We start from the raw sequence: 22008 nt of genomic DNA on the forward strand, positions 1-22008 counted from the left end.
AGAACTCTTTTTGGTCTTCGGTAGTGGTGATTGGAATCTCTTCGTTACAGAAACGTTTGCCGCGCAAAAACTCTAATGTCCAAGAGTGAACACTGGGACAATATTTTTAACATCTGAATGTGGGGAATGATGAGAGGTGTAATATGGGAAATGAATGTCTATTTAGTGTCTATTTAGTGATGTCATTAAAAATGGTATAAAAACGTTGTCAGGTTTCCATCCTTGTGTGTCAGCATGACAGAAACACCTCCTTTTTACCAGAGTGTATGAAAGATGAGCTGAGAATTAACATGAGACCAGAAGGACCCAAGTTGCAGCTTAGGTATCCATTGGTTACGATCCTGAAAATCAACACGAGGTGAAGACGACAAAGTAGCCTCTCTAACAATCAATGTTATGGCCGAGTTGCTGTTCTAAGCACTGTATCTAAGAAAGTGAAATTAAGTAGGACCATCCTGTAACTCTCTTCAAAACATCGTCGACTATATTGCTCTCATCAACCCACTGGGGATCATCGACACGGCTCTTACAGAATGGGTGAAAGCAAACACCATCCTGTTTGTTCTGCTTAAGACTACAGGACAAGACATTGAAGCCACGGGCTGATCTGAAGCCATTCTTGTGATTATTGTGACTTTGCCACTGAAATTGTTTGTAAGCTTGTGTAGTCTAAAATGAATCTATGCTATGCTATCCATTTGTTTTTTGTATGCTGTTCTTTGTAATGCCATTTTAATATTTGATAATTAACCAATGATATTAGGCTATACTTGGTCATGATTACAGACACCTGTATCTTTTGACACTATGTAAACGAGTCATCCTGCAGTGTTTGATTATAACCTGATGAAGACAGCTTGGCTGTCGAAACGTTGGACATTACATTTTTGCATCTGAGCTCATAGAGTGCGGCTCTACTTTATTTTCAAATCGAAGCCACAGACAACTAAGAAGGACATTGTGACCTCTTGTGGACAATCAGAGCCTTACACTTGAGCTCGGGAGAATGCCCAACAGAACCCATTTCACAAATGCCTGTGTCCAACAGAGATGAACAATGAAGGAAGACATCAAACACGTAAATACCTGATTTACTTCTTTACCCCAAACGGGCGGTGGTTCGGTGCAAAGTTTTATGATTACTGTGAGCGTAGTTACAAGTGTATAAGTTGTCTCTCTTTCTTTCTCCCTTTGTTACTCTGTACTCCTCCCTCTTTTGATAAACAAGCAGTCAGGTTGTCGTTAGTCCGCTAGGGACCTGTTTCCATCGTATTAAGTTTCTAATCAATAACCTATACTGTGTGTGTGTGTGTGTATCCTGTGTTATCGTTTAGTTAGTTAGTAAATAAACAATTAAATCAATTTGTGTGGTACGGAATGATCAGTAAAGCTGGGGTTTGTGCTGATGCAACAAGTTTGCGACGTTCAGATTATGAGACTGATATGAGGTAATGATTAATAAATTACTTATCAATATATTTCTTATATATCTTCTAGAGTTTAATTTGGGAGCTGGTAAAGAAGACAGGAAAAGCTATTTCATTCAACCATTTTGTTTTCAACCATAGTTAATCCCACAAAGGAACGGAATCACAGACTGGATGATAAAATGTTGTCCTCAGTGAGTGAAGCTGTCCAATTACAAAAAATCTCCCCACAATATAATGTTAGTACACAGAGTATAGACAACATATCTGGATCAGTCATATAAAGGACAATAGATACATATATGACATATCAATGTTCCCTGAATATCCTCCAACTAAAGAGAAGACTTCAACCTGCATCCCAGAACCTTATGAAGCAGACAGAAAGCACTCAGCACATCATAATATGGCCTGTTCCTATTCCCATGTTGATCAAACAGGATTAGCAGATAGATGTGGTGCAGACACCAGCCACTAGAGGGTGGTACAGCACTGGTGTGTGATTATAAAACTACATCAACTAGGCCACAACATCACACACTGAACTTCCTCAGGAAGTTAATAAACCTATTTCTTTATAAACCTAATTGAAACCGTCATAATTTCAAACTTGCAATAAATATTCCAACCAATACAAATGACTTTATTACGAGCTTGTAACTGTCTTATACATCTCAATAATATATATAAAACATCTCTAAATGAAATAATCAAATTACAATTACACAAGAGGTGAAAGATATGAACAAAGAGCTAAATACAAATGTAGTTGTTAAAAAGTATGATGCAACAATGTATCTAAACTTGTCTGCTCTTTGTGTGACTGACCACCTCACTACTCAAGTGTCCTTATGATGCCTGGAAATCTATTTCACTTCCTGTATCAGAAGGCCTTTATCTGTTCCATAAGTTTCAAACAGCGGGTAGATCTTCTCTCCCTCAGTGAAGACTAAGTCAGCGTACGTGTAGATGTGATCCCTGGACTCAGCGTTGTAGAAGGAGACCCACTTCTCATCCACAGACCATCACTCTGCAGCCGACGCTGGTCTTCTCCAGATCAGACTGACTGAGTTTCTGCCTGCTGACTGGACTACTGGATGCCCAGGCCCAGACCCTGTCCCAATCTCTGTCACAGTGATGTCACTGAACTCACTCTCTCCTGCCCTGTCGTCTGCTCTGTGTCTGATCTGGTACTGTGTATCTCTCTCCTGATCTGAAGTCACACAGACTTCTCCACTATCTCTGGTCTCCATGCTTCTCCACTTCTCCTTATAAGGAAAGAACAGGTCAGTTCTGACAGCTCTGTACTCCACTCTGAACCTGTCAGTGTGTCCAGTCTTTGACAGGGGTAAGATCACACTGCTCTGCTGTGTGTCCGTTACCTGAACAGGGTCAGGCTTTGACACAGGCTCACAGTAAGAGTTCACTAACCTGCCTCCCTGGTAGAGACGGATGGAGGCTCCAGGAGTAGAATCATCTGGAATGGAGTTTATGTTGGTGTTTTTAAACTCCAGAAAAGCTCTAGTTCTAGTCTTTGTGACTTTCTCATTGTTCTCCTCAGACTTGAACCAGGGCTGAGTGTGCTGGTAGGGGTGGTCAGGCCTGGTCTGTGTGTCTGTAGGGAGTCAACAAACTGCTCCAGCACAGTGGCAAAGACTTTCTTCTATTAGTCGATCATGACTCATACTTCTGGGAGGTTGACCCCCTCCACAACATCTCAGCAGAGACGACAACCAACCGCTGCAAGGCTCAGTTTGCCCGCTATGGCCAGCCAGATAATGGACCCCAATTCTTCTGCTTTGAGTTCCGGACATCTGCTGCTAATTGGGAATTTGAGCCTGTCACCTCATCGCCACAACACCTAAAAGCTAATGGAAAGGTAGAGATGGAAGTCAAAATTGTGAAGAACCTCTGCAGAAAAGCTGTGAGAGGCGAAGAATGCCTGGAAAGCGGGCCTGTAGTGGAGCAATACCCTAACGGAAGGCATAAATAGCAGCCCGGCCCAGCACCTCATGGCACCAGCGCTTAAAAGCAGCTCTACCAGTAGCCAACACTCTCCTGTAGCCCTGTGTGGTGACAGACGTGCTGGAGAAGCTTCAACACAGAAGACAGGTGTCTAAGTTCATCTACGACAAATCATCAAAGGACTTACTTTAGCTCATGGTGGGTGAAGCGATGCAGATGAAGCCATTACCAGGGGATCGGACGGGCCTCTGGAGACTCGGATCCAGAAAGTTGCACACAGGGTCATGCTGACTGCAGGAATGTCCACCAGAGCTGTTTAATGTTCATTTCTCTATTATAAGCCGCCCCCAACAGCGTTTGAGAGAATTTGACAGTATATCCAACCGGCCTCACAACCACAGACCACGTGTAACCACGCCAATGCAGGACCTTCTTCACCTGCAGGATCATCTTAGACCAGCCACCCAGATAGATGATGAAACTGAGGACTATTTCTGTCTGTAATAAAGCCCTTTTGTGGGGGAAAACTAATTCAGATTGGCTGGGCCTGGCTCCTCAGTGGGTGGGCCTATGCCCTCCCAGGCCCACCCATGTCTGTGCCCCTGCCCAGTGATGTGAAATCCATAGATTAGGGCCTAATGATTTCATTTCAATTGACTGATTTCCTCATATGAACTGTAACTCAGTAAAATCGTTGACATTTTTGCATGTTGCATTTATATTTTTGTTGGTTAGGGCTACCTACAGTATGTTTTATATAATACATGGAAATCTAACTCAACAAATCACTCATATTAAAGTTGCAAAATTGTTCAGGACAAATATGCTGCTGTTGTTCCCTTCTCACTGAGACAGTAAGATGGAGGGCATACAGGAGATAAGGGGTTAAATGAGCATGCCTAAAGGTTGGTAATGATGAACCATAATACAAGGCTGTAAATGTCTCATGAGCTTAGTTCAACTGTCTAACATCATAACACAAATTATAGCTTCATTGTTTAAACTGTATAGCTATGTTTTAAATATAATGTTGATCTCATGGACAGCCAGTTATAACATCCATAGGTCCAAGGACATCTAATGAATAAACTGAACAGATTGAATAAAACAATATATACAATTTATTTTCACTTCAGCGTCATTTAGTTTTAAAAGTGTGAATGTACAGTTCAGATTCTATAATTATAATGGTGTGTGTGAATCAACAACAAGCGTTTCTTATTAAAGATACCATTGGTTACAAAGACATGTCCTCCTGGAACATAACTTATTATCATAGAAAACGTCACAAAATAACTTGTAGTACAAAATGACAAACATACAAATATGAATCAAATTCTGACATATTACATATGGGAAGTAAGTATTATTTTAAGATTAGCCCTAAAATGCAATCTTTGTCCCAAATACCACCCCATTTCCTACATAGTGCACTACTTTTGACCAGAGCCCTGTGAGCCCTGGTGAAAGGTATTGCACTACATAGGGAATAGGTTGTCATTTGGGATATGCCAGTGTCTGAGCCCTGCTCTAAGACTGCTTCCTGGCTTGGTGTCTTGGGAGGAACTTCATGGTGTGAGGCTCCCCCTCCTCCTCCACGGGCTGCTGTGATAGGTTGTTGGTCTGTGGGAGGCGATCTAGGGTCAGGCCCTCATGAGGACACACAGAGTACCGTGACAAAAGCGTAACCAGGATGGATTTCATCATCACCATGGCAATGTGCTTGCCAACGCAGGATCGAGGACCGGATCCGAAAGGCTGGAAGAAACGATTAGGTATCTGAGAGTGCAAGAGAGAGAGGGAGAGCGACAGAGAGAAATAAATAAATAAATTAGTAAATATCTTTACACCTCAGGGTGCAGATGAATTTCTCCCTGTGATAGTCTTGATTATTCTCTTACATTTTTCTCAAAGTTGTCCAGACTGAACTCATTGGGCTTGAGGAAGAACTCTGATCTGTGCATGCGTCCCATGTTCAGAATGATGTTTGTCCCCTTTGGCACCCGGTAGCCACTGATGACATCATCAGACAGTGCCCGGCGCATGGTAAAGTCCACCACAGGATGGAACCTTAAGGACTCATTGATGAAGCTCTCTAGGACCCTTAGGTTCTGCAGGTCAGAGTTGTGGAGTTCCCTATCACCTACATTGAGAGAGGAGGGAGATGGTCTTCAAACAGCCACTTATTCTATATAGCTACATGAACCCTTAAAATATCAAATGAGAGGGTTTAGTTCAATTGGAAAGTACTGTGGTTGTCTGGGTTTGATGGGTCTTGACCTATAACTAGTAAAAAGAGAAAAGCTGCAGCAGGACGTTCCTCACCTATAACAGTGTCTATCTCTTCTAGAAGCTGTAGTTCTATGTTAACAGATTGTGATGGTCTGACCTATTATACATTTGAGTCATTTAACAGACACTCTTATCCAGAATGACTTACAGGAGCAATTAGGATTAAGTACCTCGCTCAAAGACACAAAGACAGAATTGAAGTGTTTATCTCTTCTAAAAGCTGTAGCTCTATGTTAACAGATTGTGAAGTGGGGACTCACCTATAGCAGTGTCTATCTCTTCTAGGAGCTGTAGTTCTACGTCAGGGTTCTGTTTGAGAAGCAGCAGCATGAAGAACAGACTGATAGACAGAGTGTCTGGAGCTGCTATCACCATCTCCAATACACACTGCCTCACATTCTCAGCTGACAGCTCCCCATGGCTCTGAAACACACAATCACACTTCAGATTAGTTGACTCACTTTGGCTACTCAGGCTATGTTATTGTTATACATGTTTTAACATAAGAAAGTGGAAACAACCGGCAGAATGGATTATAATATTGTGCAGAGGACATGGGCTGGGGTCAGGGCCAATGTAAGGATCAATTTAATTTCAATTCAGTCAATTCAGGAAGTAAATTGAAATTCGAAAGTTCCATAAATGTATGTTGACTAATTTACATGAAATTGAGTTAAGCCTGGGTTTGGGCCTTGCCTAATGCCTAGATCTTTGTCTCAGTGGGCTAAGGCAGTCTTTAAGTTGTGCAGACGACCTGTGCTTGGGTTAGTGTTGGGGATAGGGTAACGGCAAGGTCAGGGACTGACCTGTGCTTGGGTTAGTGTTGGGGATAGGGTAACGGCAAGGTCAGGGACTGACCTGTGCTTGGGTTAGTGTTGGGGATAGGGTAACGGCAAGGTCAGGGACTGACCTGTGCTTGGGTTAGTGTTGGGGATAGGGTAACGGCAAGGTCAGGGACTGACCTGTGCAAAGATGAGCTCTGCAGTGAAGTTGATGTGGTCCAGTTTGTCAGCTTCCTGTAGACCTCTTCTCTTCTGGTCGACCAGACTCTCTATAGCATCCTGCAGCTCCTGACTGCAACACAACAACAGAGCTATACATTAACACTAATACTTTCAACTTTAATGCTGTATATATTTAAATAAAACATTATTTAGTAGAATTGTATATGTATATTGTGTATTTGTCATGTGTGAAATGTGCTGTTAAGTGCTCATTGTTGTAATGAAGATGATGGAAGTGGAGATGCAGGTGCAGATGGAGAGTAATAATACAATGGAAATGAAACAATACAAAACAGGAGTGGGGTCTTGACATGAAACACATAATCAATACTGCCTGGGGAATGAACCTAAGGGAGTGACAGATATAAGGGAGGAATCAGCGAAGTGATGGAGTCCAGGTCTCATAATGAGGCGAAGTGGGAGCGCCGGAGAGGAGCAGAGGACGAAGATGTGGAGCACCAGAGAGGAGCAGAGGGAGAAGACGTGGAGCGCCAGAGAGGAGCAGAGGGAGAAGACGTGGAGCGCCGGAGAGGAGCAGAGGGAGAAGACGTGGAGCGCCGGAGAGGAGCAGAGGGCGAAGATGTGGAGCAGAAGAGAGGAGCAGAGGGAGAAGACGTGGAGCGCCGGAGAGGAGCAGAGGGAGAAGACGTGGAGCGCCAGAGAGGAGCAGAGGGAGAAGACGTGGAGCGCCGGAGAGGAGCAGAGGGAGAAGACGTGGAGCGCCGGAGAGGAGCAGAGGGAGAGACGTGGAGCGCCGGAGAGGGCAGAGGGAGAAGACGTGGAGCGCCGGAGAGGAGCAGAGGGAGAAGACGTGGAGAGAGGAGCAGAGGGAGAAGACGTGGAGCGCCGGAGAGGAGCAGAGAGGGAGAAGAGACGTGGAGCGCCGGAGAGGAGCAGAGGGCAGAGGGAGAAGACGTGGAGCGCCAGAGAGGAGCAGAGGGGAGCGCCGGAGAGGAGCAGAGGGAGGACGTGGAGCGCCGGAGAGGAGCAGAGGGAGAAGACGTGGAGCGCCGGAGAGGAGCAGAGGGAGAAGACGTGGAGCGCCGGAGAGGAGCAGAGGGAGAAGACGTGGAGCGCCGGAGAGGAGCAGAGGGAGAAGACGTGGAGCGCCGGAGAGGAGCAGAGGGAGAAGACGTGGAGCGCCGGAGAGGAGCAGAGGGAGAAGACGTGGAGCGCCGGAGAGGAGCAGAGGGAGAAGACGTGGAGCGCCGGAGAGGAGCAGAGGGAGAAGACGTGGAGCGCCGGAGAGGAGCAGAGGGAGAAGACGTGGAGCGCCGGAGAGGAGCAGAGGGAGAAGACGTGGAGCGCCGGAGAGGAGCAGAGGGAGAAGACGTGGAGCGCCGGAGAGGAGCAGAGGGAGAAGACGTGGAGCGCCGGAGAGGAGCAGAGGGAGAAGACGTGGAGCGCCGGAGAGGAGCAGAGGGAGAAGACGTGGAGCGCCGGAGAGGAGCAGAGGGAGAAGACGTGGAGCGCCGGAGAGGAGCAGAGGGAGAAGACGTGGAGCGCCGGAGAGGAGCAGAGGGAGAAGACGTGGAGCGCCGGAGAGGAGCAGAGGGAGAAGACGTGGAGCGCCGGAGAGGAGCAGAGGGAGAAGACGTGGAGCTGTATAGTCCAGATAGTCCAGATAGATGCTCTACAGATGGTCATACTATCAACAAACAAATCTGTTGATAAGAAACTGCTAGTTTATGGTTAAGGTTAGGTTTAGAAAAAGGCTTAGATTAGGGTTAGGGTTAAGTTTAGGGTTAGGATAAGGGTTAAGGTTAGGACTAGGGTTAAGTTTAGGGTTAGGATAAGGGTTGAGGTTAGGACTAGGGTTAAGTTTAGGGTTAGGATAAGGGTTAAGGTTAGGACTAGGGTTAAATTTAGGGTTTAGGATAAGGGTTAAGGTTAGGACTAGGGTTAAGTTTAGGGTTAGGATAAGGGTTAAGGTTAGGACTAGGGTTAAGTTTAGGGTTAGGATAAGGGTTAAGGTTAGGACTAGGGTTAGGGTTAGTAGATAGTTAGTTGGCACGTTACTGATAGTCTCTACCTGGAACCAAAAAGGGTTCTTCAAAGGGTTCTCGTATGGAGACAGCCTCCATAGTGTAGAGCATCTACAGATACTATCCAAGTGTTACCCTATTCTATATATAATCCTTAAACTGTTCATATTAGATGTTCTGGATGCCTTGGTAATGATGCTAACTGTTTATAACTGTGTGACTTACGCTGCTCTCCTGTGTTTCTGCTGGATCCAGTCCAACTTGAAGTAGATATCTGGTTTGATCAGCACTGTCTGCCACGTGTCAAAATACCTCTGAATCTTCTGCAGCAGCTCCTTCTCTAATAATATCAAATGAAATGTTATAAAGTGGAATAACTTCCCAGTTGAAAAGGAAAGTAATGTTGAGTGCTTTTACATTACTGATGTTCAGATATACTGTTCAGGGTCTAGTGGCTTTATGGCTGTGAGTTACCAACTAGAGATAGAAAACCCTGATGACCTGAAGTCAAAATAAAGTTCCCTAAATGTATTTATCAATGTATATTATGTGCTTATAAAATACAAATGTATTATATTATATTGGGTAAAGTATTATTGAGTATAAAAGGCTGTGGCTCACCGTTGAGAGGCACCCCTAGGAACAGTCTGTTAGAGATGTCCACTACTGTACACCTTAGTAGACTCAGGACGTCCACCTGTCCACCCATCAGTCCGTCCGGCCCCTGGAGAGCGTTCAGGTGAGTCTGTGTGGACGAGACACACACGTCTACTGTCTTCTTCAGCCCAGGCCCTGTCAGAGCTGGACACACAGTGGAGATACAGCAGTTTATTACAACATATTGGACGATATCCTGTGAAGATATTGCCAGTAACAGACTGGACAATGGACCCCTTTGTTTTTCTAACTTCTCTATTAGTTTGTGTATATGAGAATAGTAATTCAATACAGCAACCTTCTCCTAATGGTTTACCATTACAAATCTAGAATCAGTTATTATGATCCATTAAGTAGTGGTATTTTAATGCCATGCTTATCTTTCTCAATTGAGTAAGTCATTGTCTAATTGGTCACCTTTAGCAAAGTAGGTGCGGGTCTTCTTCCATAGAGCCATGTTGCTGTTGAAGATGATGCCTCTCTCATCCATGCCAATACAGCTCAGACCCTGTTTACTGCCGAACCGAGAGGTGTAACGCCCCTGTCTCAGAACATGATGCACTGCAGAGGAACTGTACAGAGAGGGTGGGTACACTGGTATTCACTCTCCGAAGTCTACAAGTCTATGTCAATAAGTCTAAATGTGTATTATAACATATGTCATCTCGTCTACAAGTAATATACAAGTGCTTTTGTGAAATGAAATTCAAACATTAATTAAGATATTTCAATTGATTATTGATTGATTGACTGACTGTCTGCCTGACTGCTACTGACATCCTGACTGACTGTCTGTCTGACTGCTACTGACATCCTGACTGACTGTCTGTCTGACTGCTACTGACATCCTGACTGACTGTCTGTCTGACTGCCTGACTGCCTGACTGCTACTGACATTCCTACTGACTGACATCCTGACTGACTGACTGTCTGACTGACTGCTACTGACATCCTGACTGACTGTCTGTCTGACTGCTACTGACATCCTGACTGACTGTCTGCCTGACTGCCTGACTGCCTGACCTGACTGCTACTGACATTCCTACTGACTGACATCCTGACTGACTGACTGCCTGACTGACGGACTGCCTGACTGCTACTGACATCCTGACTGACTGACTGTCTGACTGCTACTGACATCCTGACTGACTGACATCCTGACTGACTGTCTGCCTGACTGACTGACTGTCTGACTGCCTGGTACTGACTGACTGCCTGACTGCTACTGACATCCTGACTGACTGACATCCTGACTGACTGACATCCTGACTGACTGACTGCCTGACTGCCTGGTACTGACTGACTGCCTGACTGCTACTGACATCCTGACTGACTGACTGCCTGGTACTGACTGCCTGATTGACTGACATCCTGACTGACTGACTGCCTGACTGCCTGGTACTGACTGACTGCCTGACTGCTACTGACATCCTGACTGACTGACTGCCTGGATACTGACTGCCTGATTGACTGACATCCTGACTGACTGACTGCCTGACTGCCTGGTACTGACTGACTGCCTGACTGCTACTGACATCCTGACTGACTGACATCCTGACTGACTGACTGCCTGACTGCCTGACTGCATTGTACTGACTGACTGCCTGACTGACTGACACTCCTGACTGCCTGATTGACTGACATCCTGACTGACTGACTGCCTGACTGCCTGGTACTGACTGACTGCCTGACTGCTACTGACATCCTGACTGACTGACATCCTGACTGACTGACTGACTGACTGCCTGACTGCTACTGACATCCTGACTGACTGACATCCTGACTGACTGCCTGACTGCCTGGTACTGACTGACTGCCTGACTGCTACTGACATCCTGACTGACTGACATCCTGACTGACTGACTGCCTGACTGCCTGGTACTGACTGCCTGATTGACTGACATCCTGACTGACTGACTGCCTGACTGCCTGGTACTGACTGCCTGACTGACTGCCTACTACTGACTGCCTGATTGACTGCGTGACTGACTGCCTGACTGAATGCCTGACTGGCGGATTGACTGCCTGCTACTGGCTGCCTTATTGACTGCCTGCTACTGACTGCCTGATTGACTGCCTGACTGACTGCCTGACTGACTGCCTGGTACTGACTGCCTGATTGACTGACTGTCTGACTGACTGCCTGCTACTGACTGCCTGATTGAGTGCCTGCTACTGACCTGCTGAGTATGAGTGTCTCCTCTCCGTTGATCCAGACCCTGACGATGTCTCCATATTTACTGTTGTAATAGTTACTGGCAGTGCCAATACCTGTACATAGAACATGTATTTAATCAATTATTCCGATATACTATTTGTTATTGTAGCAGATTATAATATATTGTATTTCATGTTGTAGTAGTTACCTGTCCATATAAACCTGAGGTATGAGAGGAGAGGACCCACACCCAGACAGAAAAAAGGACCTGTCATAGCCAAGAGAGAGAGAGAGGAGAACAAGAGAGAGAGAGGATAACAAGAGAGAAGAGAGAAAGAGAGAGAGAGGGAGAGGGAGAGTGGTCACATAAAATAACTTAACATAGCAGGGCGTTGCATAGCATAACATGGCATAGCATAGCATAACATAGCGTAGCATAACATGGCATAGCATAACATAGCGTAGCATAACATGGCATAGCATAGCATAACATAGCGTAGCATAACATGGCATAGCATAACATGGCATAGCATAGCATAACATGGCATAGCATAACATGGCGTAGCATAACATGGCATAGCATAACATGGCATAGCATAACATAGCGTAACATAACATGGCATAGCATAGCATAACATGGCGTAGCATAACATGGCATAGCATAACATGGCATAGCATAACATAGCATAACATAACATGGCATAGCATAGCATAACATGGCGTAGCATAACATGGCATAGCATAACATGGCATAGCATAACATAGCGTAACATAACATGGCATAGCATAGCATAACATGGCTTAGCATAACATGGCATAGCATAACATGGCATAGCATAACATAGCGTAGCATAACATGGCATAGCATACTTTGCATTACATTACATAGAATAGCATAGCATAACAATACAATACATAAGTTCACATAACATCACAAATATGATATGTTATTAGTTTATTAAGGAGACAGCTGATGAAACCAGCCAATACAATAGACACAACATAGTAATGCAGTAGTACATAGTAGAGACAGCAGCCAATACTCTGTGGTCAGACGAGGGACAGGACTCAATCTGCGGCGCATTGTAGAGCGCTGTCCACAATACACCTTTCAGGCAATGTTCCTGCATTCACAAAGAATCACACAGGCAGCTAAACACAAAACATCTCATCCTGTAATGTACAGGCTTTAACACACAGAACAGCAAAGTTGGTGGATAAATGAAGATGTCCCACTCAGGCTGTTTACCATTCAATGCTTTTTTCACAGTTCCGGGCTCCAATGCATTAGCAGCTGAGTCTGCTCATTGACTGCATATGAACCAGAAAAAAATGAGGGAGTGGGATGTCTCACATCCTCTTCCGTCTCTGAGCATAGATGAAGATATCATATGGATTGAGATAAGATCCCTGCATAGACTTGGACCAACAGTCCTGCTCTGGATGCAACATGCTCAATTATAGAATCACTTTAGCCCAAAATAAGATAATGAACTGTAGCTGGAAAAATCACTGTTGTAATTCAACTTGTTTTTATTATAGAAGAATGATAACTAGCAGACTATTGTAACTGACCTGGTAAGGAGTTGTTGTTAATGTATTGTGACTGACCTGGGACAGAGTTGTTGTCGGTGTGATGCCAGGCAGCCAGCAGCAGACAGAGGAGCAGGAAGAGGGACCCCGTTGCCAGGGAGATGCCCTCTGACCTGGTGGCTGTGGCGTTCCGTGACTCGGACACCAACAGGTCGGCTATGACGGTGTCCAAGCACACCGCCGCCATCACACGTCCACACACAGGCGACAACAGATCCATCACACACACATGGTAGACACACTGACGCAATGACACACACACACTCCACGACCAGCTGCTGAACTGACGAAACTCTGTTGCTTCCGAGGTGATGAAAATGGTCAATCTCTCAAACGGACGGACACGATACACACACACTCTGAAACTGAAGCAACCCAGACTCCCTGCTACCGGCTTCTCCTGATGGTCTGAGTTCTTGATCAACTCTCACTGGTTCTCTTATAGTCAGCCGTGCCTGGTTACACGCCAGGTCAGGGTAAAGCAAAAGTCAAAACAAAAAGGGAGATTTTAAACAATTTCTGTGTAACCTTGTATCTTAGATCCCGCCATCTCATAAGACCTTGAGTAGGTAGATGGTGGTCCGGTTTCATAGCATGAGCACATGTTGTGAGAGGAGTGTTCCACAGTCACGACATTAAAGACCCCTGACCTCTGTTAGTGCAGCTGGGGTCTCACAACTCTCATTCCTCAAACATCAAAGAGAGGAGGAGAGGACAGAGGTTTGGAGGGAGGTGAGAAAGGAAGAGAGGAGGGAGATGAGAAGTGAGGAGGGAGGAGAGGGGGGAGGAGAGAGGAGAGAGAGGAGAGGTGAGAGGAGGGAGTAGATTAGGGGAGAGGAGAGGGTAGATGAGGGGAGAGGAGAGGAGAGAGGAGAGGTGAGAGGAGGGAGTAGATAAGGGGAGAGGAGAGGAGAGGAGGGGTAGATGAGGGGAGAGAGGAGAGGAGGAGAGGAGAGGAGGAGAGAGGAGAGGGAGTAGATGAGGGGAGAGGAGGAGAGGAGAGAGGAGGAGAGGAGAGGAGGGAGTAGAGGGGAGAGGAGAGGAGAGGGGGAGTAGATGAGGGGAGAGGAGAGAGGAGAGGAGAGGAGAGGAGAGGAGAGGAGAGGAGAGGAGGAGAGGAGAGGAGAGGAGAGGAGAGGAGAGGAGAGGGAGTAGATGAGGGGAGAGGAGAGGAGAGAGGTAAGGTGAGGAGCCGAGGAGAATCTGAAGAGGGAAGTTCTGTGTTATGACAGTGTTATCTCTACTTGCTTTCATGCAGTCCTCCATCACTGCAGTCTATCTCTCTCAGTCCCCCTCCTCAACATGACATTAAATAGTTTTCTCTGTGATATGTCACTGAAAGGCTAGACTTGTATCTGAGAGAGAGAGAGAGAGAGAGAGAGAGAGAGAGAGAGAGAGAGAGAGAGAGAGAGAGAGAGAGGGGGAGAGGGGGAGGGGGAGAGAGAGAAAAAGAGAGAGATATGCAGAGATGCACCTTGGTTGGAGTGCGGTAGTGAGTCTTTAACTGAATATTCAGATGTTGATCATGGCTGATTTCAAATCCCTGAGAAGCAACAGCAGATAAGGCAAGATATCTGAATCGCCCAGGACTTTTTATGATGCTTTTGCTCTACTTAAAAATATATAATAACTTCATCTTGGTGCACTTGATTGAGACCTTCAGTTTCACACTTTTTAAAGGATTCAGGCTTAATGGTGAACCTACACAAACCTGTATTTGTACTGTATATGTGCGTGTTCATGTGTGCTCCTTTGTATTTGTCTCTATGGACGTGCACACAATGATACTTACTAATTGAGAAGAACAAACATTGAGTTGAAGAAAGATAAACCAAGTCCATCAGCTAATAGTGATTGGCAGTATGACCCTCTCGCCAGCAGTACCACTTCTGGCCAGTAGGAGGAGAAGCAGAGCTGTACCTTTAGGATGTCATTAAACACTAGGGAAAATACTTTAGTTCTGTCAAAACCAGAGCACTGCCAGACCATTGTGATGATTCATATGACATTATGACAATCATCAAATATGTTGTGGAGGTACAAACAAATTCCAATGATCACCAAGGAGCCGAAACAGCCGTGTGTTTGTGTACATTTGTATGTGTGAATGTGTATGCATTGGTGTGTGTTTGTTCTGGTCTATGGACCCGTATCTTTAGGCATCCTACTCCTGTACGCAGGGCCCAATGTTTTCCCTGGTCAGGTCATGGGGTCAGGAGAAGAATCTCCTGGCCCAGGTCATTTATACTCATAGTTCTAAACTCATCGAGAATCTTCTCATCCTTCTCAGTATAATCTATAACACAAAGGGCCATTCTGTTCCCCCTGAGGCATCTGTGCCATTCTACCAGCAGTATAAAGGACTCTGGGAATTCACTCACCTCCCACTGGGCCTGGAGAATGTGCCTTGTTCAAACAGTCCTCTGTCTGTGTTCTGCGTTCTGACGGAGAGACAAGTGAATTCCATTCAAGGGCTTTTATTGGCATGGGAAACGGGTGTTTACATTGTCAAAACAAGTGAAATAGACAATAAAGAAATGTGAAGTAAACATTACACTTACAAAAGTTTCAAATGAATAGAGACATTTCAAATGTCATATTACTGGCAATATACAGTGTTGTAATAATGTGCAAATAGTTAAAGTAGAAACATAAAAAGAAATGAACATACATTTGGGTTGTATGTATTCTGATTGTTAACTTCACGTTTGTTTATTGTCTATTTCACTTGTTTTGGCAATGTAAACATATGTTTCCCATGCCAGTAAAGCCCCTTGAATTGAAATGTTCTTCACTGTTTGCCCTTTTCTTGTGGCAACATGTCACAAATATTGCTGTGGAGATGTCACACTGTGGCACTTAATAGATATGGGAGTTTATCAAAATTGGGTTTGTTTTGAAATTCTTTATGGGTCTGTGTAATCTAACATGGTCATACATTTGGCAGGAGGTTCGGAAGCGCGGTTCAGTTTCCACCTCATTTTGTGGGCAGTGAGCACATAGCCTGTTTTCTCTTGAGAGCCATGTCTGCCTACGGCGGCCTTTCTCAATAAGGCTATGCTCACTGAGTCTGTACATAGTCAGAGCTTTCCTTAAGTTTGGGTCAGTAACAGTAGTCAGGTATTCTGCCACTGTTTATTCTCTGTTTAAGGCCAAATAGCATTCTAGTTCACACAGTTATTTGGTTAATTCTTTCCAATGTGTCAAGTAATTATCTTTTTGCTTTCTCATGATTTGGTTGGGTCTAACTGTGTTGCTGTCCTGGGGCTCTGTGGGGTGTGTTTGTGAACAGAGCTCCAGGACCAGCTTGCTGAGGGGACTCTTCTCCAGGTTCATCTCATGGCTTTGTTATGGAAGGTTTGGGAGTCACTTCCTTTCAGGTGGTTGGAGAATTGAACAGCTCTTTTCAGGATTTGGATGATAAGAGGGTATCGTCCTAATTCTGCTCTGCATGCATTATTTGGTGTTTTACGTTGTATACGGGGGATGATTGTCTAATTGTGTGAATTATTGATTGGTAAACAGACCCCAGACCACATAACCATAAAGGACAATGGGTTATATAACTGATTCATTTATTTTTTACCAGATACTATTTGGGATGTCTAATTTTATGTTCCCTTTGATGGCGTGGAAGGTCCTTCTTGCCTTGACACCACTGACTATTTGATGGTTGAAACCATGGATTCTTTGGCATTTGATATTGGAGCTGTAGGTACATGCATATGGCATATTTGTGTGTGTGTGTGTGTGTGTGTGTGTGTGTGTGTGTGTGTGTGTGTGTGTGTGTGTGTGTGTGTGTGTGTGTGTGTGTGTGTGTGTGTGTGTGTGTGTGTGTGTGTGTGTGTGTGTGTGTGTGTGTGTGTGTATCATCGTCTCCCTGTCCCCCTTATATCAGTGTAAGCCTGTGTTTTTGTTCCCATTAGGGTTCCCACTTAAAGCCAGTGACTGAAATTCTTTATCAAAATATATATATATATTTATCTCTCATCTTTGTCCTTAGAGAGTTGACCATCTCTGCTCAATCCAGTCTGTCCTTAGGGAGTTGACTATCTCTGCTCAAGCCAGTCTTTGTCCTTAGGGAGTTGACTATCTCTGGTCAATCCAGCCTTTGTCATTAGAGAGTTGACTGTCTCTGGTCAATCCAGTCTTTGTCATTAAGGAGTTGACTGTCTCTGGTCAATCCAGTCTTTGTCATTAGGGAGTTGACTATCTCTGGTCAATCCAGTCTTTGTCTTTAGGGATTGACTATCTCTGGTCAATCCAGTCTTTGTCATTAGGGAGTTGACTATCTCTGGTCAATCCAGTCTTTGTCTTTAGGGAGTTGACTATCTCTGGTCAATCCAGTCTTTGTCATTAGGGAGTTGACTGTCTCTGGTCAATCCAGTCTTTGTCATTAAGGAGTTGACTATCTCTGGTCAATCCAGTCTTTGTCTTTAGGGAGTTGACTATCTCTGGTCAATCCAGCCGTTGTATTTAGGAAGTTAACTATCTCTGGTCAATCCAGTCTTTGTCATTAGGGAGTTGACTATCTCTGGTCAATCCAGTCTTTGTCTTTAGGGATTGACTATCTCTGGTCAATCCAGTCTTTGTCATTAGGGAGTTGACTATCTCTGGTCAATCCAGTCTTTGTCACTATCTCTGGTCAATCCAGTCTTTGTCTTTAGGGAGTTGACTATCTCTGGTCAATCCAGTCTTTGTCATTAGGGAGTTGACTATCTCTGGTCAATCCAGTCTTTGTCATTAAGGAGTTGACTATCTCTGGTCAATCCAGTCTTTGTCTTTAGGGAGTTGACTATCTCTGGTCAATCCAGCCGTTGTATTTAGGAAGTTAACTATCTCTGGTCAATCCAGTCTTTGTCATTAGGGAGTTGACTATCTCTGGTCAATTCAGTCTTTGTCTTTAGGGAGTTAGCTGTCTCTGGTCAATCCAGTCTTAGTCCTTAGGCAGTTGACTATCTCTGCATATTTTTGTCAGGGTATGTGAATTGAATAGGACTGGTCGGATGAAGACGAGATTATTCTGAGAACAGACCTGGCTTTGAAACAGGAAAATATAATTCCCATGCTCAGAGACTTGTATTTATTCTCCTGTGTTCCATAATAGAAAGATCTACAACATGTAAACACGCTGAACTGCTAGATGTAAAATCATATGTTGGATGTTGGATGTGGCTTTTTACGTTAAATGAGAGCTGTATTCATTGGATACTTCTGTTGATTGTGTCCATTGACTACAGACCTCCGAACAGAGTCCCTGTTGCCCACCCCTAACCTTTCACTCATAACCTTTGAACCCTAACCTTTTACCGCGTCACTGACTGTCTGTTCTGGGGGTTTGCAAAAAATGCAGAAAAGGGGGATTCTCCACTGTTGAGAGAGAGAGAGAGAGAGAGAGAGAGAGAGAGAGAGAGACTTCGGCAAAGTCTGGAATGAGAGTCACTTTGCCCACTCACTCCTCTGCAGTTAGGTCACAATGTGATTTGTTCCCCAGTGTTCCCATTCTGTCCTGTTCACCAACTTTAACCCAGGGGTTGGGCGGGGAAGTAGATGAGGTATTTTGGACTATGCTGAAGGAAAGGCGACTAGGAAAAGAGTGTTCTGATGAAGCAAAGGAGGTAAGGAAAGGAGGGTTCTGATTAAGTAAAGGATGTAAGGAAAGGAGGGTTCTGATTAAGTAAAGGAGATTAAGAAAGAAGGGTTCTGGTGAAGGAAATGAGGTGAGGAAAGGAGGCAGGGAAAGGAGGGTAGTGAAGGCTATCAGGACACAGCAGGTCAATAGACAGCTGGTCATTATGAACATACTGCCAAGCCAGCTGGGAAGACATCTGCACTGGTGGAGTAGGAGGAGGAGAGGAAAGGAACGTTCTCACAGCCACTGCCAATGGAAGAGAGAGAGAAAAGACAAGGAAAGAGAGAGTAGAAGAAAACAGAGAATAGTAAAAGAGAGAGAGAATATAGTGGTTGGATAGAGTGGGTTGCAGAGGAACTGTCAATCCATTTGAATATACACCGTATATTTGACAACCTTTTTTATCTGTTTCCTCTCTATCCTTGACCTTTTAACGGTATCAGCATCCCGTTGCTGTTCTATCAGTATAAACTAGAGCTCAGTAGAGCAAGAGGCTGTTGGTTAAAGGAGGGTGTGAGTAGTGAAGTCTCTCTGGGTGCATACCATATAGCACTTCACTATTTAGCACATTATGGGCCCTGGTCAAAGGTAGTGCACTTTTGTATGTGCATTCGGAAAGTATTCATACCCCTTGACTTTTTCCACAATTTGTTACTTTACAGCCTTATTCTAAAATGGATCATCATTAAGCTCGAGGCCCTGGGTCTGAACCCCGCCCTGTGCAATTGGGTCCTGGACTTCCTGACGGGCTGCCCCCAGGTGGTGAAGGTAGGAAGGAAACAGCATCTCCACTTCGCTGATCCTCAACACTGGGGCCCCACAATGGTGCGTGCTCAGTCCCCTGCTGTACTCCCTGTTCACCCATGACTCCGTGGCCATGCCCCCCCATCCACATGGACTGGACAGTAGTAGAGAAGGTAGAAAGTTTTAAGTTCCTTGGCGTATTATTCCATTCCTTTATTTAGATTTGTGTGTATTAGGTATTTGTTGTGAAATTGTTATATATTACTTGTTAGATATTGCTGCACTGTCGGAACTAGAAGCACAAGCATTTCGCTACGCTCACAATAACATCTGGTAAACACGTGTGTGACCAATAACATTTGATTTGATTTGGTTTGATTTTGGATTATATTAATTCATTTCCTCATCATCCCACACACAATACCCCAGAATGACAAAGATAATATAGTTTTTAGAAGTTTTTGCATGAAAATATATAACCTTATTTACATAACTATTCAGACACTTTGCTTTGAGACTCAAAACTGAGCTCAGGTGCATCCTGTTTCCATTAATCATCCTTGAGATGTTTCTACAACTTCATTGAAGTCCCCCTGTGGTAAATTCAATTGATTTGACATGATTTGGAAAGGCACACACCTGTCTATTTAATGTCCCACAGTTGACAGTGTATGTCAGAGCAAAAACCAAGCCATGAGGTTGAAGGAATTGTCCATAGAGCTCCGAAACAGGATTGTGTCGAGGCACAGATCTGGTGAATGGTACCAAAAAATGTCTGCAGCATTGAAGGTCCCAAAGAACACAGTGCCTCCATCATTCTTAAATGGTGAAGTTTGGAACCACCAAGATTCTTCCTAGAGCTGGCCACCTGGCCAAACTGATCAATCGGGGAGAAGGGCCTTGGTCAGGGAGGTGACCAAGAACCCGATGGTCACTCTGACAGAGCTCTAGAGTTCCTCTGTGGAGATGGGAGAACCTTCCAGGACAACTCTTTCTGCAGCACTCCACCAATAAGGCCTTTATGGTACAGTGGCCAGACGGAAGCCACTCTTTACTAAAAGGCACATTACAGCCCACTTGGAGTTTGCCAAAAGCACCTAAAGGACTCTCAGAACATGAAAGCAAGATTCTCTGGTCTGATGAAACCAAGACAGAACTCTTTGGCCAGAATGCCAAGCATCACATCTGGAGTAAACCTTCCACCATCCCTACGGTGAAGCATGGTGGTGGCAGTGGTGGCAGAATCTTGCTGTGGGGAGGTTTTTTAGCGTCAGGGACTGGGACACTTGTCAGGACCGAGGGAAAGATGAACGGACCAAAGTGTAGAGAGATCCTTGATGAAAACCTACTCCAGAGAGCTCAGGATCCCTGTCTGAGGCGAAGGTTCACCTTCCAACAGGACAGCGACCCTAAGCAGGCAAGACAATGCAGGAGTGGCTTTGGAAAAAGTCTCTGAATGTCCTTGAGTGGTCCAGCCAGATCCCGGACGTGAACCCGATCGGACATCTCTGGAGAGACCTGAACAGCAACGCTCCCCATCCAACCTGATAGAGATTGAGAGGATCTGCAGAGAAGAATGGTGGCCAGTCCTCTTCTGGATGTGCCAGGGGAGGATTATAACAGAACATGGCCAAGAGAGATCAGGGTCAAAAGAGAGATCAGGGTCAACCATCAAAAGAGAGATCAACCATCAAGATTAATTGTCAGATTCAACAGAATATATCTTTGTTTCTTGGGACGAACAAGCATCTCAGTTTTGTCCGAGTTTAAAAGTAGAAAGTTTGCAGCCATCCACTTCCTTATGTCTGAATCACAGGCTTCTAGCGAGGGCAATTTTGGGGTTTCACCATGTTTCATTGAAATGTACAGCTGTGCGTCATCCGCATAGCAGTGAAAGTTACTATTATGTTTTCGAATGACATCCCCAAGAGGTAAAATATGTAGTGAAAACAATAGTGGTCCTAAAACGGAACCTTATGTGTCACGAACCGGCTCAAAGCCCAAAACAAAAGGGAGACAACGTGGAGATAAGGATTAACAAAATATATATTTATTAAATAAGTAACTAAGTGTAATATACAATAGTGTGTGTAATCAGTAATCAGTAGTGTAAGTGAGTGTTTTGCATGAATGTGATAATGCAGGGTGTTGAAAAAAACCCCACCAAGAAACACAACACAATCTATAAAGATGTCTGCATGGAGAGAGTCTCCTCCATGAATGGGGAAGTGGTGTATTATCCTGGGAGACACCGGGCCCAGGTGTGTCTGCATGGAGAGAGTCTCCTCCATGAATGGGGAAGTGGTGTATTATCCTGGGAGACACCGGGCCCAGGTGTGTCTGCATGGGAGACACCGGGCCCAGGTGTGTCTGCATGGAGAGAGTCTCCTCCATGAATGGGAGACAAGGTGTGTCTGCATGGAGAGAGTCTCCTCCATGAATGGGGAAGTGGTGTATTTATCCTGGGAGACACCGGGCCCAGGTGTGTCTGCATGGAGAGAGTCTCCTCCATGAATGGGGAAGTGGTGTATTTATCCTGGGAGACACTGCG

The 22008-nt window shown here is 44.9% G+C and overlaps 1 protein-coding gene and 1 long non-coding RNA gene across 2 annotated transcripts in view; one reads left to right on the forward strand and one right to left on the reverse strand.

Annotated features, from left to right (window-relative positions):
- Window positions 1-4495: 4495 nt before the first annotated feature.
- LOC118382159 (aromatase) lies at window positions 4496-13776 on the reverse strand. Its single transcript, XM_052515934.1, has 10 exons — window positions 13100-13776; window positions 11697-11756; window positions 11511-11601; window positions 9748-9902; window positions 9295-9474; window positions 8899-9013; window positions 6647-6758; window positions 5945-6107; window positions 5294-5535; window positions 4496-5171 (listed from the first exon to the last, which is right to left on the reverse strand). The coding sequence occupies exons 1-10, from the start codon at window positions 13299-13301 to the stop codon at window positions 4923-4925; spliced, it is 1569 nt and encodes a 522-aa protein (XP_052371894.1). The 5' UTR covers window positions 13302-13776; the 3' UTR covers window positions 4496-4922.
- Window positions 13777-21555: 7779 nt separating this feature from the next.
- Window positions 21556-22008, forward strand: part of LOC127928720 (uncharacterized) — a 1330-nt gene continuing 877 nt past the window's right edge. The window contains exon 1 of the long non-coding RNA XR_008131964.1: window positions 21556-21791. This is a non-coding gene — a long non-coding RNA (uncharacterized LOC127928720). The remainder of the gene's footprint in view (window positions 21792-22008) is intronic.

This window comes from Oncorhynchus keta, unplaced genomic scaffold, assembly GCF_023373465.1.
Source record: "Oncorhynchus keta strain PuntledgeMale-10-30-2019 unplaced genomic scaffold, Oket_V2 Un_scaffold_3531_pilon_pilon, whole genome shotgun sequence".
NCBI lineage: Eukaryota > Metazoa > Chordata > Actinopteri > Salmoniformes > Salmonidae > Oncorhynchus > Oncorhynchus keta.